The 19,659-nt window shown below is 31.9% G+C and overlaps 1 protein-coding gene across 1 annotated transcript; it reads left to right on the forward strand.

Moving 5' to 3' along the window:
* Positions 1-9,782: 9,782 nt before the first annotated feature.
* Positions 9,783-19,089, forward strand: LOC136043269 (uncharacterized; the record flags this gene model as incomplete). Its single annotated transcript, XM_065728199.1, is given in 2 exon segments — positions 9,783-10,207; positions 18,786-19,089. Coding segments are annotated over 2 exon segments (615 nt in total), but the record flags the coding sequence as incomplete, so codon positions are not given.
* Between the last annotated feature and the right edge of the window lie 570 nt (positions 19,090-19,659).

The raw sequence follows: 19,659 nt of genomic DNA on the forward strand, positions 1-19,659 counted from the left end.
GATGTCAAATAGACGGAGATTTTAGTAATTTTCAATTTTGATCATACAGAGCTCATCACTGTATACAAACCAACATTGACTGTTGTTTAGCCAATATGTGATAAAACATAAGGCGTGTGATAAACAGATGACCATAAAAAGTAGGTTGAACGCATATTAAATGGTTTTGAACATTTTTAGAACTCAGTTAGTCTGGGAGTCACAGGTAACTTGAGCTGCGAAATCAGTGAAAGAAAATGACCAATTGTGTCTTTACTCTTTTTTAAGCTTTGTCTCATTAAAACAGTTTAAATGTTATGCATAACTGTAAAGACGCTTTTAGGAAAAAATTTTACTGGAATTTTTACTGTTAATAGGGATTTAACAATTCTACAGCTGCTGTGATAATCCACATTTTAAAACAAGCAATTGTACCAAGATTAATCTTACCACTTCAACTTTCACCATTTTTTATTATACTGTTAACTTAGCTATCTTTCTTATCAGCAGACTTCTTTTATCATGGCTATTATCACTAGAACCGCTACTACTACCTCGACTACTGCTCTAATAGCCACTGTCACTCCAAAATCCCCTGCCTTTTTCGCTTCTGGAAAAATTCAACCTTATTTCAAAATTATGAACCACTGTTCCTAGGAAAATTGGCTTATCTTTATAAGTAAAGCTACTAGATTTCACACTGCAGCTAATACTTACCAGGATAATAATTACCAAGAAATCTCAGGTTCAAATTTAAGCACAATTACTGCAACAGGAATATTATTCCTCAAACTGCTCTTTATGGTAGCATTACAATTATTTTGAGTCATTCTAACAGAGTTTTTACTCTAGTATTTTCAAGTAAAGATTTAAAACAGAAGCTTAATGAACTTGTTACTCTCAGTACTTTTTCAAAGTATACGTAAATGACTTTTTTCAAATAAGGGCCAAAAGTGCTCTGGAGCTTTCCCTATATTAACAATATATTAACAAAAGCCACTATTACTACTGCTACTACTATTACTACCACTAGTAATAACTCACTGCAGCTCAAATACACCTTAGGCCATCAAATCTGATCAAGCTCCTCCTCCACCCTAAGCCTCTTTCTTTACGCCCTGTCAAGAAACATCCATCTCCTTTAAGCATTTCCTTAAGACAACTTCTAAATCCATTAGGGAGCAGCCTAATTTTCGCTTGGTTTAATGGAATATCCAGCAAGGAAAATATTAAGTATTATTTCATGGTTCATCTGCAGATCATGTCCTGGCCATCTATATCTTTCTCTTATAATAGTCGTAACAATCGAGAATAAGTCATATATTTTTCACAGCTTACCGTGCAAGATGCAGTTAGTCACTTGTGCACTCAGAACAACTAGCAGCTATTTCTCAGAAAATAGGTAGTAAATCCTCCTCTATTCTTCTGAACATCCGCACTTCAGAACCATAACTGAAAACTGGTAAATTTGACCTCAATTATTTTAATCTTGGTTGGCTGAATTATCTTCCTATACTTTCATAGTTTCTTTAACTGGGAGGAAATACCCTGGACCTTGGCCATTCTAGTTTTAACGTCTTTATTGTGCCCACTATCTTTATGGTTACTACTACCTACGTAAGAAAAGCTTTCATATTGATCAATCGTCTTGTTTTCAGTATTAACTGTTCGACTACAATTATTCTAAGTCTGATCTGCTTGATCTTCTTAGAATTAATATTCCAACATTTTGTGCACTATGAATTAAATATTATTGTCAACATCAGTATCCATTTATGATGCTTAAAAAAGTATAATCTAAGCATATGGGAGTTTTGCTTCCCCAGTTGATTCTGTTTTCTTCCATTCCCTTTGCTGTGCCCCAAAGTGGAAAGTCTATCAAACTGAACCATATAAATAAGGATGGAACACAACTATGCTTAGCTCAAGATTTGATAGGAAACTAACTACTAGCGTCTGTTTCCTTTCGTAACTACTTTTTCCTACATAAATCAAAATAATGTCTCAATAGCAAACAATATCCATCTTTTCACTGCTGGTTTTAATTGGATTTACAAAAAAATTATTAGGTAGGCCTACTTTCCTTTTTTTTAAAAAACTGTATTCGTAATCTTCAGCAGCTGACATCTGAATTTACATTTTATAGCTGTTCTTTATATCCTAAGTGTCACAAACTAGTGGTTAATTTTTAAATCCTTTCCTATAACTATTTCAAGGTTTAAAATAAAATTAATTTGTTAAGGCCATTTTCTTTAACTTTTTTCCTTGTCCCAAATTGTAATGCCAATCCTATCTTTATTTGGAAATGACCTAGATTGGCCATTCCATCTCATTTTATGAACAAGTCAGTACCATACTTTACTATTATATCGTTTTGTTGCATCTTCCATTCTTGAAAAATTTTACCTATGGGCAGGCCTTAACAATTCCATAATTCTTATTTTAATGTTTTTTTCACTCTCTTTTATTCTTCCTATTTTATAATTATCTGTCACTTAAATAATATTTGTAAAAGACCCTCCTTCTCTCTATTAAACATTAAATATTCTCATTATTTTTCATAACTTTGATTCAAACAGTCATCTCTTCAACAAAAGCAGTAACATAAAAAACGATTTCCCAAATTTTTTACATCCATCCGCTACACTGTAAAACCCTATAATCTGCAGTTTAAGATTCGACTTTTCCAGAATTTGTCACCAAGATTATAATCCTGGAGCCTACAAACCATATAACTTTCAAGAAATCAGTCACACTTCCCAAGGCTCAGCTTTAGAGTAGTCCTGGACAATAGTGAGTAGCGGCCTTAACTTTCATCATCAATAAAAGAGATCCAATATACCCAAGTTTAATGTATTGATCCTTCCTTTCTCGGGCTTACAAAGATATAATCAATGAGGACACTTCCTATGCCATCATAAGAATGAAAGGTTAACTTATGCACTATTTTATTAGCAAAAATTGTTTTTGGTTATCACAAGATTTTTATGCCTACAAAACTGCAGCAGATTATAATCATAAGTGTTTTTTTTTTTTTTTTAAACCAAATTTTCTTACTCTTGTGTAACATACATTACTATTTCTACCAGCCTTAGCATAAATATTTTCTAGTAAAAATACCACTTTTCAACCTTGGACCCTATTTATTTTTTCTTGTTGCCTTAAGTAATACTAATCAAAGTAACAACTATATACATTAGTCGATTAACATGGTAGATATACTGCTATATCTATTACCCTGCACTATTAGTCATAAAATGGTCCACTGGCTTAATTGTATTAATGCCTTCCCAACTTAAACGAGGCTCTGAACCCTGCTTATTCATCATGAGCAAAACTCCCTGCCTGTGACCCCCACCTTTTTTGTCTGAGTAAATAAATCCTATATCTCCTATTTTTAAGTTCTTACCCCTTGGGATATGGTTATCTGAAACTACTAACGAGTCAATTTTAAGGTTTATTATTTTGACTGCGAAAGATGCCAATGCAAAATTTTTCTAATGTTTAAATAAGTGAAGTTTCAACTCTCATATTCCTTAAGTTATTATGTCCGCAGGAAAAGAAATGATTTCAGAAACAGCACAGGATGGGGAATAGGAGATTTTCTCAAGTATGCACGCAACTCTTCAGCCCGATTAGAACTGGATACCTCAAAAAGCAATTTAATGGAGGGTTTTTACAATCTCGGGTCCGACTTGGTTATAAAATAATTTTTCCATATTTTGTGAATTTATCATATCAATAATAGTCAAATTTTTTACAAACAATTTCATGGCTGATCCCTACAACTTATTGTATATTGAAACCAACAAATACTATGCTACCTGGTGAAGGCAACTTATAATAGAAAATTTAAATAGGAAGAGATTTTTCATTTAAAACAACCCCACCAAAATATACCAAACCAAAATAGCTATCCATTAATTAAAAGTCAGTCCAAATGGTATGTCACTCACTAGGCTATAATATAATCGGGATCGTCACTCATTCAGGTTATCTTGTAGAGCTGTTAACATTCACATTTTTGGATAGAAAATATGTTTGAACGACCCACCCTGATTCCACTTTAAGGCAGGGCAAGCAGGACTTAAATATCACGAATAAAGATTAAAAAAAGAATAGTGATAAACGCAAAAGTCATTTCATTTACCATTTAGCATTACTTTCGCTTACCATTTTCAAGAACAAAATAAAAAATATATACGTATATTTCATTTATACTAAAAGACCGAATTTTCTGGAATTGAGAAATGGAGTCGAACCCATTCGAAATGTTAATGACACAAACGTAGAAATAGATTTTTGACTTATTATACTTGTAAGAAATAGCTAGGAAAGTTGCAAGGGGGATTAGCATGCCAAGTCCTTTAAAAAATCCAGAGTTGTCTTTCTTTACAATCGCAATTACTACTCATTTCATTACAGATAAGCTTCTCAAGAAGCTTTCCAACCGTCAAACATACGGATATCGGTCTATATGAGCTGCAAGATTTTTGATCTTTATTTTTTCTTGGCAATACGTGCTACTGGACCTTCACAAATCACATCGGGAATATGTTACTTGACAATAATAAGCCAGAATTGAATGGCAAAATGCTGTATGAAACTGTTATAACTTGGTAGATCAGATTTTTGGGTAGCAGACCATCTGTACCAAAAACTATACCTAGTTTTAGACGGCAAATAAATGCCTAAATAAGTAATGTCATGATGATCATGACTTTTGTTGAATTGTCTAACTTTGAAAAATAACAATCTAGTATATATAGACATATAGTTTCAAGAGAAGGTGGATAATAGGAAAATACAGAGGAAAAGATAGTTTCCCAAGAGCCAATAACAATAGGATTGTCATTAGATGAATGATACAAAGCAAGTTTTGCCAAGTTATGACCCAATAATCGGGTTCGCCTTTAATATTTTGCAACACATTACAGAATTGGTACTATTACATTGTTGCACACTTATTCTGTGTACAGCCATTGTAAACTTGGTGATATGAAATAAACTTCTTGACCTGGGATAGCCATAATAAGCCCAAATACAAAACTGAAACTTGTAACGACGTTTAGTGCTCTGAATTTCAACAACTTTGCGTTGCCTTTTTTACGTGTTTAAGTCTTATATTGTCTAAAAGAAACAGACTGAAGCATAATCTTGATTGAATGAGCTAACTCTACCAAGTAAAAATTTAAACTAAATGTGGCTCCATTTATGGGAGTACATAATATATAAAATAGAATTTTATCGTTTGATAACAAAGAATCTAATGTGCACTGATATAAAAAGGGATCAAGACGATCCCAACAAGGCCTGAATTTTTGCTTAGGCTTTTGTATATGAAGATGCAAAAAGAGAATTCAAGAATGTAGATATGAGAGATCAATTGTTAAGATATTACTTAAACAACGTCAGGTATTGTTCCTCGCCTGTGTGAAGTGTTCATAAGGAAAGGATCCACTTTGTTAACAGAGTTGAAAGATTAAAAGTTTAGAGTTGAGAGATTACACAATATATTTCTTTTTACTGATTTTCAATAAATTTTTTTATATTTTTCTATATCTTTTTTTTTTCTTTCTCCAAACTTAAACTTCTTATGTTAGAACAATAACCACTAAAAGTTCCAAAGCTCTTTGAAAATATATAGACGGCATGTCAAACATTAAGAACAGGCTATAATATTCAAAACTTTGCTATAAGTCGAATCTTTAGAATATTTTCTTCTAAGATAGTGTTAACATATCTGAAAGCAGGTCTCAGAAGTATATAACGATAAATATTGTAGCAAAAACTCTTTTTTGGTTGCCACAAAAAAGGAACAGAAAAAGACACCAAATGCTTTAAGTTTTATTGAAGTCTACAACAACAAATCCCTTAGAATACAAATAAATTTAGTAAATGTAATTAAAAATTTGCCTTTGCTGTGTAGATTTGAGTTAAAAAGTAGCACAAAAGTATTATTAAAATATTTTACATCTAAGCGTTTAAAAGTTAAAATGTTTATAATGATCTTTGCAAACAATAAAATGTTTGCAAAAATCCTCACGTGTAAAAGTTGTATTAATTACCAATATTTTCATGTGAAAAATTTTCATCTTATTGATGTGAGTGTAATCTATAATAAAAGAATATAAAGGCATATTTAAACACTAATTATTTGTATTGCAATTATTAAAGAAGAAAAATATTTTTGGAACTTCAAGGAGAAATTTATTTATTTTTGCTTTTTACTTGTCTTTGCTGTTCAATACTGCTGGCTCGATCAAATATAGCGTTTTGTCTCACTAAGAGCTATAAGTATTTCAAGTTAATTATTTCCGAAGATATGAGAAAGGGACTGTACCGCGTAAGAGTTTTTACACGTTTCTGATGTAAGATTTTAAGGTAATTTTACTAGAGTTTGAAGCTCAAATTCAGATCTGAGAAATTTATGTCGTATTGGGAGTAGTTTTAATGTTATTGAAAATACACCGGAAGATGTATTTTAAAGTCGTTGAAAGATAGGTTGTACTTAACGCATTCATTATAATATAGCTAACCTAATTGGGAGCATCAGTACAAACAACAAAACTATAACATTTCTGCTTAACCAATAACTTCAAGAAATTGTTAATACTTTATTTTCATGATGTATGTGGAAACTCTACCTAAGTAGACTGTGAATGGTCACTTACCAAAAAAATACAAAATAATCGTAATTATTCATTAAAGAATAGCTTCTAGGAAAATTTAAAATCTCCGGTTTCATGAATTCCAAAATGATTTTTTAGAGCCAATAGATATCCACTTTTTAAGGAAAACTTGTGCAGGAACATAAGTTCTAAATATACGCAGTCTCTAACAATCTCAATAACAACATTCATACTGAACTAGTTTTAGTAGAACTTTTTTTTTATTATTAATTGTCACAATCAGGGTGACTAGATTTTTGTATTAGTGGCATTATTAATAGTGTTAAGATAAAAATTTTATCAGTTCTATTGGCTTAAATGGAAAACGTTGAATACAAAAGTATTTGTAGAATTTTTGGCAAGAGTCAATGTGGCAGGTTTGTTTTGGTTATGCATAGCCTATTCCCACACCTAAATTCTAGGCAATATTGTATATATAAAATTTCTCTTTTGATATATTTTTATGCAAGTATTTTTTTTATGTGTTACAGAAAACTGATATGAGCAATCTTCTTGAACTGCACTCTCAGTTGAAAATCCAGCTGTGAAATGGACTTGTGATATCTTACCTGTAGCCATTACAGAAGGACTCTAAATTATTAATATTAAAGCTTTAAAGTTGGCATTAATATCTATAAATTTACCTCTGGAGAACTATCCCTCTATTTTTCCTGTAGAATACCAGAGCTCAATTATCACTAACATATAAAAAAAAATTTGATAGTTTTTTAAAGCGTATGCCATCTGAGAATCCTACATAGCTACTTAAAAAAATATAATTAAGGCATCTTGAAACTTGACTGATTAACTATATTTAAAAAGACTTCCTCTGAGAAATTCTGAAACCCCTTTTTTTTCAATATCTTAGTAGAATTTAAACTTTCACATCTGGTCATTAATTAAAACTATAATGTTCTTAAACCTACTGGTCCCTGGAGTAATATCTTATAGTTAGCGACGTAAAATTTTTTGACTATTTCGTTTTTGACGAGGTACCAATCTCCCAAACGTAAACTGATTTTAGCCAACCTTATCCTCTGGCCTCTTTCCTAATAAGCTATTGTTGAGACGGCTAAAATTGCCAATGTTATGTAATCAGTTGAATATATATATATATATATATATATATATATATATATATATATATATATATATATATATATATATATATATATATATATATATATATATATATATATATATACATAAATATATATATATATATATATATATATATATATATATATAAATATATATATGTATATATATATATATATATATATATATATTATATATATATATATATATATATATATATATATATATATATATATATATATATATATATATATATATTTATATATATATATATATATATATATATATATATATATATATATATATATATATATATATATATATATATATATATATATATATATATATATATATATATATTTATAAACATCTTTGTTAAAAGTGATAGAATCTCCTGGTCATGTCAACGGCCGTTTTGGTGCTTCTGGTCTCTGTTATAAATTAAAGTGGTCATATTAATAGTTTTCCAAGGTATTTTTCTATTTGACAGAAAGGAAAAAGGGGCTGAATGATTTTTCCAACGGTTTTTCTCATAGACGAGAAATACTTAAATTGACTTATTGGTATACAGTAAATTTTTACTCTAACCTTTCATAGTGCCTTTTTTGACATAAATTCAGAGAAAGTAATAACGAATTAGATATTAGGATGCCAGAGCAGAAACATTTTATAAATGACCTGAAAATGTAATTATTTAAACACACCAGCTACTACAGTTAAAACTAGAGATAATCCAAATGATATTATACAATAACGGAGTGCATCTCTATAAAAGAATGGTCACTATCATGTTTTTGTGTCAGGATGGCTTTGGATGGACAAAAAGTAAATGGTATATTTTTTCAGTTTCTACATTTTGAAGTTAGAACGACCTTGGCTGTACATGAAATGTTAAATAAATTTTACCGGTTGGGTATTACTGAAAAGCATTTGTCCACGTGTGCTCCAATTATTTTCACAAAATATTAAATTCGTGCTTAAATTTCATGTTCTCAAGAGTAGTTTGTGGTAACTGTTTTACTGATTAAAGTCAAACAAAAGCCTTTTTGAAAAAAATTGCTATATCCCATATTCCAGGTCTTTAACTAAAGAATAGTTGACATTACTAGGACGTATTTTAAGATAAGGATGAAAGATGATAAAAGATCGTTCTTTCCCGAAATCCATCTGAAACCAAAAAAAAATACAAGTAACTCAAAATTTGGAGGGGAAGAAGTCCCAAGGGAAGATTTAAAGGTAGTCGAAACTTCATTGAAAATGCCAAAAATACAGCTTTAAATATATGTGGATGAATAAGGGGCATGTGTAGTTCTGTCGCTCTCACGTTGTTTGGCTGAAATTTGGTCGCGAATGGTGGTAGCAGTATGGGTAACTAAGTCTTTTCACTCATTTTTAGATTATTTATGAATCTGAAGTCATGAAAAGTTCGATAAGAGTAAAGGGTCATAGTAGAACATAAAACAAACAAAATTATTCTTTTAGATTAGTTGACTTTTTAACCCCTGATTACTCTTATTCCGCATTCTGAAGTTATAATAATCCTTATTAATGCAAAAACTTTTTAGTGCAGAAAATTCAACTAACTGTACAAGTGGTTTACTTGCCAACTGCCTTTCACAGTGATTGAACTAAATTGTTGTTTAAAACAAATACGCTTCAATATACTTTTCCATTCTTGTGACTTTATGAAAAGTTATTTTTTTCTTATTACCATTGCTATTTTGCAAGGTTATACTTTTCCTGAATCTAGAGATAGTAAAAATGACTCCACATTAATACACCCTAGAATTTCGAGAACTTTCTAATTAGATTTTACACAATTATGCCAGGAGATGACCAAAAATAAAGCCAACCTTCGTTAATCTTTTTGTTTTATAAAATGGCTTAAATTTTTTTATTTAAATATTAAAAAAGTATCTTAAGAACAATTTTATTAAACTCAGACTCGGTAATATTTTTCATAAAACGCTAGAAATGCGAAATACTTCTATTAATGTGAACACAGCTAATCTATTTAAACTTTAGCAGATTTTGGCTTTGGTGCTGTTTGTTTGTTTACATCTTTCAACGAGTGTTCCAACAGATATTGATGGGTCAATAGAACAAAATCCCAAAGAAAGATTTCTTTTCGCTACAAAAACTGTTACAAACCTCGTGATAACAACTACAACAACATCTAGCCTATTGCGCACGTGGTGTTATTCAATTGTTAGCGGAATAATACCACTTACATCAGAAGGATTATACTCCACACAAAGGAAAAAGCGATATGCCGAAGATATTGTTAGCTATATAGGTTCCTCGACATATACTGCTGGGCCAGCTGGAAATTGCCCAGCCAGAAAAAGACGCTGGAGCTTTGAAAATCCTTTTGAAGATGAGCTAAACCTTAAATTAGAACCATCCTCTACTCTACTTGAGGAGGTCGGCAATGAAGGAGTTTCTGCTGTTGCTCAGAAGTAAGTATTTTCTAGTTTTCAAAGCTAACAGACAATACATATAGGATTCTAGCAATATAAGTTATGTCGTCTTAAATATTGATACTAATACTGTATTGTAAGTTTAATGCTAATAAATGAACCAGCTATTATTTTGAAACTCATAAAATGAAAAAATTCAAATTATGATAGCAAATACATAAGAAATTGAAATGCAAATATGTAAAATTGAGATGGAGCAGGAACTTTTATGCTTGAAAAGAAAGATGAAAAATGTTGTAACATGAAAAATTAAATCAATTCTTAATTTTCATTCCATTTTAAGGTATATTTTCTTTCGTTTTTAATAATAAAGCACCGAAGCGTTTGTTTCCATATCTGTTATTTCCAGAATATATCATTGTTAAACATTTGATTTGAATCCGAGCTTGTCCAAAACTGAAAATTTTGCATGGTATATTGACATTTTGTTTAATAAGCAAAAAGCTTTATCTTTAAATATAGCTGGACTTCTGAAATTCTGATTTTCCTCTGGTATATATTATACATTTTTTTTTTAATATTAGATTCGTGAAAAAAATCCAGACCTGGCAAAAGGAGGCTTTATAAGACTAAAAGCGTCTTACCTATTCAAGCAGTTAAAATCAAATAAATAATTAGTGCATGAAGCAAGAGGCTCAAACAAAGCGTATTTAGACAAATTTGCTTCGACAAAAAGTTGGGTCAGGAAAGTAATATAATAGATTTATGTCCAATAGTACAATTTTAGTTTTGTAAAAAAGAAGATTTCTGTTGATGGGACTTATTTGTGTTTTTTATGCTATCCCATGCCTAATCATTGGTGAAAAACCTCTATAGATCTCCAATCACATCCTTGAACACTATTGCATCGTAAAATAGATAGAGATTCTTTGGTGAGCCAGATCAGGAAAAAAATATGAAAATAACGTAATTTGTTTCGAGTAAGACTGTTTATTATGCATACCCAACCCTGCATTTTACTCAAAAATTATGAGGTTGGCCCATTAATTGTTAACATCCTTACACATTTTGCAAAAAAAAAATCCGGTTTACATAATATTATACACGATGAAGAATTAGTGACCATGTTTACACAACTTTCTTTTATTTTTATCTAATAATTTTGAGGGATGTCTAGCTTGTCATCCATTTTATTACCTCTTTTCCTTTCATTCCAACTCTTATCCAGGTGCCTTGATTTTCAAAGCGTTGATTACCCTGAAAAAAAATATCAGGTTGTCTCATTAATATTCCCTCTTATCAACCTTTAATTGTGAGTCACCATATTAGCTGTCTTAATGGTGTTCCATTTATTTTATTCTCTAAATATTGGTAAAATATGTATAAGAATCTCATTGATACTTGCTTTTTTGTTGTTTTTTATATCCCCTTGGCCATCAAGCAAGACAATTTTACTTTGGTTTTGTTTGTATGTTGCAAATATGTTCTTGCTGCTATTTTTATTGTTTGTGGTCAGATAGCTCAAGTGAGTTTTCTATACTATCAGTGAACTATTTTAACCCAATCTTGTCTGGTAAAGGTGGTAAGAGTTGAAGACGGTAACTCATTTGAAATGATTTTCCACTGAAAGAGAGAATGAGGTAACAGTGGAATTTTTATCTGAAATTTGGCTGGGCAATTATGTGCTTAAGACTTTACCCTGTAAGAATAGGTAGAGCTTTGCAAGTAAAAGCTACTCTGCTAAGCCGTAATTCCTCGACACTCAAAACACGGTAAGCTTCTATATATAGATTCTTCTTGTCGCTTGTCCTCTAACCGCAGACGTGGGCCTCTTCTTTATGTCATAACGGCGACTCTGGGCCCCAGGTCTCAGCACTTGACATGCTTCTGTATATGGATTCTTGTTGTTGTTGGTATTCTAACCAGAGATGTGAGCCTCTTCTTTATGCCATGCCGGGAACACAGGTTCGTTTACGACCATCCTGGGAAAAATCTGAATTATTCCTTAAAACCCAAACCTATGTAGATTGTTCTTGTGACCTGAAATGTCAAAGATGTAATTTGAATTATGATTATTAATTGTTTAATTAATTGAAAAAAGAAATATCATTCTAATAATAAGGTATCTCGCTGGAAGTTGTCAGGGCTTCCTTCAACACTTCGTTATGTGTTTTTGTGGTAGCAGAACTTTTAAGCTACGTTGTCTGTTCACTCGTATAATTGCAACGTATAACAGTCCATGATTAAAAGCTGGAGTACTAAGGTCAATGCCAACAAGTTCAAAATTTTTCCTTGCGATTTATGTATAGTTATGACAAATGTGGATCGAAGTGGATATTTATATTGTTGAACAGAATTTCAAAGTCGACCTTTACCAGATTCCTTTGCAAGTCAGGATGAGAGAAGTTCTTTTCCTGATTTTCCCCCAGTAATTATGTTCGCCTTAATTATGTTGTTACATAATTCAGTAACAATAATACAGGTCTCTTTACACATCCTTTCTGAAATATCGAAGTTCTGCAAAAGCATAACATTCGTTTTTTTTAAGTCATGCTGTGGTACATCTGCTATTTCAGTTGAATTGAGAAATTCTGGAGTAAATCAAATTCCCCGCTTTTTCTTCATCTTTCACAGGGTTGAATGTGTTATACGATTTGTATGCTCAGGCAAGGCGAACAACAATTTTCGTATTTATTTTGATTAGTATGCTCAGATAAGGCGAACGACAATTTTCGCAATTACTTTGCTAACTTTTTTTTTTGATTGAAGCTAAAAATAAATAGATCCTTCATTAAATTAAATAAAAAGAATTTTCTTTTACCTGAAAAAAGGAGCTACATTAAAACTTAAAACGAAAGGAAATTACTCCGTCTATTAAATGGGCTGTCTCCTCCTCAACGCTCCACTTTCTGCGCTAAAGTTTGACTCTCTCTCTAAACTCTACTTTTTAAAACAGTAAAAACATTAGCGTAAAGAGCGGGCCGTTGAGAAGAAAACAGCTTCTCTCATATACGAAGTAATTTATTTCGTTTCAAGTTTTGATATTGCTCCTTACTTTCAGTTGAAAACTCGTTTTTTATTTAATTTCTGAACTTTTTTGAATTAATGCATGTTTTGATTTTGGATTTCTGCACATGAATAATTAAAACAAAATTTGCATATTACTTTTTTTTAGCTAAGTGGCTTTCTCTTAGTTTTGATCGAGCGATTTTGAGAAAGGGGGGGGGCCTAGTTGTCCTTCAGCCTTTTGGTTACTTATAAAGACAACTCGAACTTTAAATTTCGTACGAACGTTCTTATTAGTAAAAAATATACGTAGCTTACGAATTAACTTACATTACAAGCTTCTGTATTCGTATACTTTTATTACATATATGAGGGGGGTTTTCACGTTTGTTACTACCTTGCTCTTTACATTAAAGCCTAAATTTTGCTCCAATTCCTTAGGAATGACACCTGAATCATAAAGAACGTAGAATAGATAGTTAAAACTACAAAAAATGCTTTAGCGTAAAGAGCGAGGCTTTAAAGAGATGAACCCTTCATATGTGTCATAATTTCTGTTTGTTTAAAGTTTTAATTCTGCCCATTACTTTCAGTTGAAAATCTTTCCATCATTTTTGTTTTAAATAATGTTAGAAAATCATGAGCCTTCTTCTTGGAGATTATCTTCCCCAAAGACAAATTTCTCCTTGGAAGGGTCCAACGTGACTCCCTCCCCCAAAAAAACAACAATAAAATCCCCCTGAAATCCATTCCTTTCAAAAGGAATGGGAGAGGGTGTCAGCACGCTTCAAAGTAGTTTTGAATTGAAATTGTCTTAGGTTCTGACTAAAATGGAAAATTAAGTTTAAGAGAATCCATAGTTTGGCTTACTATTCAAATACTGGAGAAAATTTCTCTACAATTTTAAATAATATATACTCTTTCGTGACACAGATTATTGCTTTGTTTACTGTTACACCTTTTCAAGTTTTCCTCATAATAAAACTTAATACCGTTGTCAATACGTTGTATCAATGCTATTTAAACAGTCTGGATGAAGTCAAACTTTTTTTTTACTTAGTTATGTCTTAGGAGCAGAATTAGTAACAGCAGTAGCCGTATAATTTTTACCTCAATACATTCAGTCGCTTATGAGATTAAATAAAAAACAACAAGTTTTTTCAACTGAAAGTAAGGAGCGACATTAAAACTTAAAACGAACAGAAATTACTTCGTATAAGAAAGGGCTGCTTCCTCATCAGCGCCCCGCTCTTTACGCTAAAGTTTGATTCTTTCTCTCAGCTCTTCTTTTTAAAACAGTAAAAAACTTTAGCGTAAAGAGCGCGGCGTTGATGAGGAAGCAGCCTCTTTCATATACGAAGTAATTTCTGTTCGTTTTAAGTTTTAATGTCGCTCCTTACTTTCAGTTGAAAAAACTTGTTTTTTTTTAAATTTCTGAACGTTTTTGAATCAATGCATGTTTTGATTTTGGCTCTCCGCAGAGAAATAGTTATAACAAAATTTGCATATTTGTTTTTTTTTGGGGGGGGGGGGCTAAATGGCTTTCACATAATTTTGATTGAATGATTTTGAGAAAAAAGAGTGGGGGAGGAAGCCTAGTTGCCCTCCAATTTTTTGGTTAATAAAAGGGGCAACTAGAACTTTTAATTTTTTACGTATCTTTTTATTAGTAAAAGATATATGTAACTTATTAACTAGCTTACGTAAAGAATTTTTTATTCTCATGTTTTTATTACACATATGAGAGGGTTTGCCCCCTCGTCAGTACCTCTCTCTTTACACTAAATCTCAAATTTTGGCCCAATTCATTAAGAATGACCCCTTAATCACAAAAGCCGTAGAAAAAATAGTTGACATTACTAAAAATACTTTAGCGTAAAGAGCGAGGTATTAGGAGGAGGTGATGCCCTCATATAGGTAATTATTTCTGTTCGTTTTAAGTTTTAATGCTGTTCCTTACTTCCAGCTGAAAAAAACCTTTTCCATATTTATTTTTCATTGTTTTTTTTTTTTAAATAATGCTAGTAAATCCTGCGCTCCCTTCATGGAAATTTTCTTTCCCCATGACAAATTCCTCGATGGAAAGTTCCCTCAGTATATCCTCCTCTTTTCAACCCCTCCCCCCCCCCCCAACCAAAATATCCTCCTGAAAACACCTCTACACTTCCCAATAACCATTATTATATGTAAGCACTGGTCAAAGTTTGTAACTTGTAGCCCCTCCCACGGGGACTCTGGAGGAGTAAGTCGTCCCCAAAGACATAGTTATAAGGTTTTTCAACTATGTTGAATAAAATGGCTATCTCAGAATTTTGATCCGTTGACTTTGGGAAAATAATTAGCGTGGGAGGGGGCCTAGGTGCCCTCCAATTTTTTTGGTCACTTAAAAAGGGCACTAGAACTTTTCATTTCCATTAGAATGAGCCCTCTCTCAACATTCTAGGACAACTGGGTCGATACGATCAACCCTGGGAAAAAAAACGAAAAAAAACAAACAAATAAACACGCATCCGTGTTCTGCCTTCTGGCCAAAAATACAAAATTCCACATTTTTGTAGATAGGAGCTTAAAACTTTTACAGTAGGGTTCTCTGATACGCTGAATCTGATGGTGTAATTTTCGTTAAGATTCTATGACTTTTAGGGGGTGTTTCCCCCTATTTTCTAAAATCACACAAATTTTCTCAGGCTCGTAACTTTTGGTGCGTAAGACTAAACTTGATGAAACTTATATATTTAAAATCAGCATTAAAATGCAATTCTTTTGATGTAGCTACTGGTACAGTTCGTTACCACGAACTGTTTAATACAGCTGAGACGTCTTATTACCAACAAGCAAAGATGTTTTTTTGATTAATTTTTAAAACAACATAATCTATCCTTAAAAATTTTAACTTAATATCCTATTCTAGGGTATATATCCCACATAAGTAATAGTTAGAATAATACTAGTAGTATGAATGATAACTGTGAGAGTATTAATAAAGAGCAGTAATAGTTTTTACATTTTGCCATTTTGGCCGGGCTCGACGTCCTTGTTTCTTGCCTTGCAAGCTCTTGTCTTTCCTCAACGCCTAGCTCTTTACGCTAAAGGTTGACTTCTTCTCTTAGCTCTACTTTTTAAAACAAAAAAAAAGTTAGCGTAAAGAGGGAGGTGTTGAGGAGGGGTCTACCCTTTTTATTTTTGGAATAATTTCTGTTCGTTTTAAGTTTTAATGTCACTCATTACTTGCAGTAAAGAGCAATTTGCTTTCTGATTTAATTTCTTAACCAGAAATATATTAATCTGAATTAATTTCAATTAATTTATTTAATTTCTGAACGTTTTTAATTAAAGAATTTTTAGATTTAGGCTCACTGCATATACACAATTAAAAGAAATTTACATATTATTCTGTTTTTGGCTAAATGACTTTCTCATAGTTTAGATTAGACTATTTTGATAAAAAAGGGGTGGCAAGGAGGCCTAGTTGCCCTTCAATTTTTGGTTGTTTAAAATTCAGTTAGATAGTTTTTACGAGCGTTTTTTTTATAATTAACATACTGTACCTTACGAATTAACTTACGTAACAAATTACTATCTTTGTGTATTTTTATTACTTAAATGAGGGGGTTTACCCTTTATTAAACACCTCGTTCTTTACACTAAAGCTTGAATTTTGTCCCAAATGCTTAAGAATGACCCCTGAATCACAAAAGCCTTAGAATAAATAGTTGAAATTACTAAAAATACCTTAGCGCAAAGAGCAAGGTATTGTGGAGAGACGAACCCCCTTATATACGTAAAATTTTATGTTCGATTAAGTTTTAATGCTCATTACTTCCAGATGAAAAAAATATTTGTTTTCACATTGATTCTTTTAAATAATGCTGGAAAATCCTATGCCCTCTTCATGGAATTTTTTTTCCCTCATGAAAAATTCCTCTATGGACAGATACTCCCACGTAACGTTCTCCCCGTGACCCACCCCCACCCCAATGCAAAAAACTCCCCCTGAAAACGTCTGTACACTTCATAATTAGCGATTGCTATATATAAACAAGGGTCAAAGTTAGTAACTTGCAGCCCCTCTCCCTGGAACTGGGGGGGGATAGGTCGTCCCCAAAGACATATTTATTTGGTTTTTGACTAAGCTCAACAGAATGACTATCTCAAAATTTTGGTCTGGTGACTTTGGGGGAAAATGCGCGTGGGAGGAGAACGAGGTGCCCTTTAATTTTCTTGTTACTTTGAAAGGACACTAAAAGTTTCAATTTCTGTCAGAATGGGCCCTCTTGTGACATTCTAGGACAACCTGGTCGATACAATCAAACCTAAAAAAACCGCATCCGTGATTTGTCTTCTGACAAAAAATACAAAATTCCACATTTTTGCTGATAGAAGCTTGAAACCTCTACAGTAGAGTTCTCTGATACGGTGAGTCTGATGCTATGGTTTTCGTTAGTATTCTATGAATTTTAAGGGATATATCCCCCTATTTTCTAAAAAAAGAAAAATTTTCTCAGGCTCGTAACTTTTGATGGGTTTATCTAAACGTGATGAAACCTACATATCTAAAATTAACATTAAAATACGATTCTTTTGATGGAACTCTTGGTATTAAAACTCCGTTTTTGAAGAGTTTCGGTTACTATTGACCCGGGTCGCTCCGTACTACAGTTCGTAACTACGAACTGTTTGATTTGAGGAAAGGATAGTCTCCAAATTTTCTTTGCATGTTTATGGGGCATTGATGGATGTAAGAGGGGATATATTTTTCAGGAACTTACTTTGAACTCTTAAAAGGCTCCAGAGCTTTTAATGTTTAAATGAATGAGTGTGCTTCGAAATTTTTTACAGCTCGTTCTATACAAAGATCCTTGGTGGAAAAAAAAATATATTTTGCCCCCATAGCTTTGGAGCGCTATTTCTTGGCCAATGAGCATGCTAAAACACAACTGTTGTTTAACTCGAATGACATTTATACTTAATCAATCATAAGAAATTTAGTACAAAAAGGGAAGTTCAAGATTGGACAATCCCCATAATACACAGAATAATTTTTGTTTATCGTAAGTTTTTTGTAATTCTTGCTGTAAGCATGTCAAAACACAAGTTCTATTGAACTCGAATAAGATTTACATTTAATCAACTATAGAATTTTAGCACAAAGAGAGGAATTGGAAGCAGTCGCAACCCCCATAATACACAAAAAATTTTCCTTTATCTTAAGTTTTTTGTCATTCAACACTCTTTTTTGATGCTTGTTTTATTCAACAAACATTTGTTGTGCTTTTTCTCGGAAAAATCGCTTTGAAATTAATGGGGATTCATTTTAATAAAACATATTTTCTATTGAATTTGCATCTAAAAGAGGCAAAAGGGAGGATAATGTTAAAAATTGAAAAATTTTCGAATCTCTTAGTCAGAAAAGGGTTAATAAAACCGAAATTAACCAAAACAAAATAGAATCGTGATATTTCCCAATTCACAGCAATGTACCAGGATATGTAAATTTTACCAAAGATAAAGTTATGTTGCATTTACAATTGATTCTGACTTTGCATTTTTCATTGATTGAACTAATATTGGCAGCATCAAAAGTCTATATAATTTATTTACACTTTTACAGAAGTCGTAAAGATGAAGAAGAAAAATTACTCAGTGATAGTGGTAAAGATGCAAGATTTGGATTGAGTCTCATTCACACTGTAACACAAACCTTGACAGCAGTCAGCAAACACATAACTGGGACGGTTACAGAAAGAGTTCTCTTAACATGCACACCACAGAATCTAGGGATTAATTCTTGCGGACATTAGATAACTCCTGCTATCTAAGATATGGGACTGATATGACTGATTTTTCTCTGATTGCCCTGTAAGCCATGTCCTGCAAGTTATTTCTTTTTGACTAATAAACTGTATCTGCAGAAAGTCTATGCTTTTATTCGCATATTTTTTATATTGTGTATTTCAGAAGGCTAATAGTGTATTTTGCATTTTAAATGTTTATCTAAAGTATGGTTATGCCTCGTCATGATTTGAGATCTCAATAGAAAACAGTTTAGAATACGTAAGTGTGATCCTGAATGATCTTGAGAAATGATCTTAATAATTAAATAAACATTATCCGGTGATATTCTATAGGAGGATTAAACAGGTGCTCAAGATACTTTTGCGAATTTTTGTATGTTTAACATCACTTTGTGCACAAATCCAAGGTAAACTAAATACAAGGCTACTAAATACAAGGTAAACTACATAAATATATGGTAAACTATAATTTTTAGTAATATTCAATAATAACAAATACGTGGTAAAAGGAAAAGAAAACATCTATGGGCAGAATCTTATGAAAGTAGACCATTCTATTACCCATATTTGCACCTTTGCGGGTAAATTTTCCTGAATTCCTGAATTTTGTACAAATGTCTATTTTTTAAGAAGTTTAAAATAAATGTTTCTTAGACAATAAAATATTCAATAAGAGTTCCCCACACTTTT

The sequence above is a fragment of the Artemia franciscana genome, unplaced genomic scaffold (assembly GCF_032884065.1).
Source record: "Artemia franciscana unplaced genomic scaffold, ASM3288406v1 Scaffold_4204, whole genome shotgun sequence".
Classification (NCBI taxonomy): domain Eukaryota; kingdom Metazoa; phylum Arthropoda; class Branchiopoda; order Anostraca; family Artemiidae; genus Artemia; species Artemia franciscana.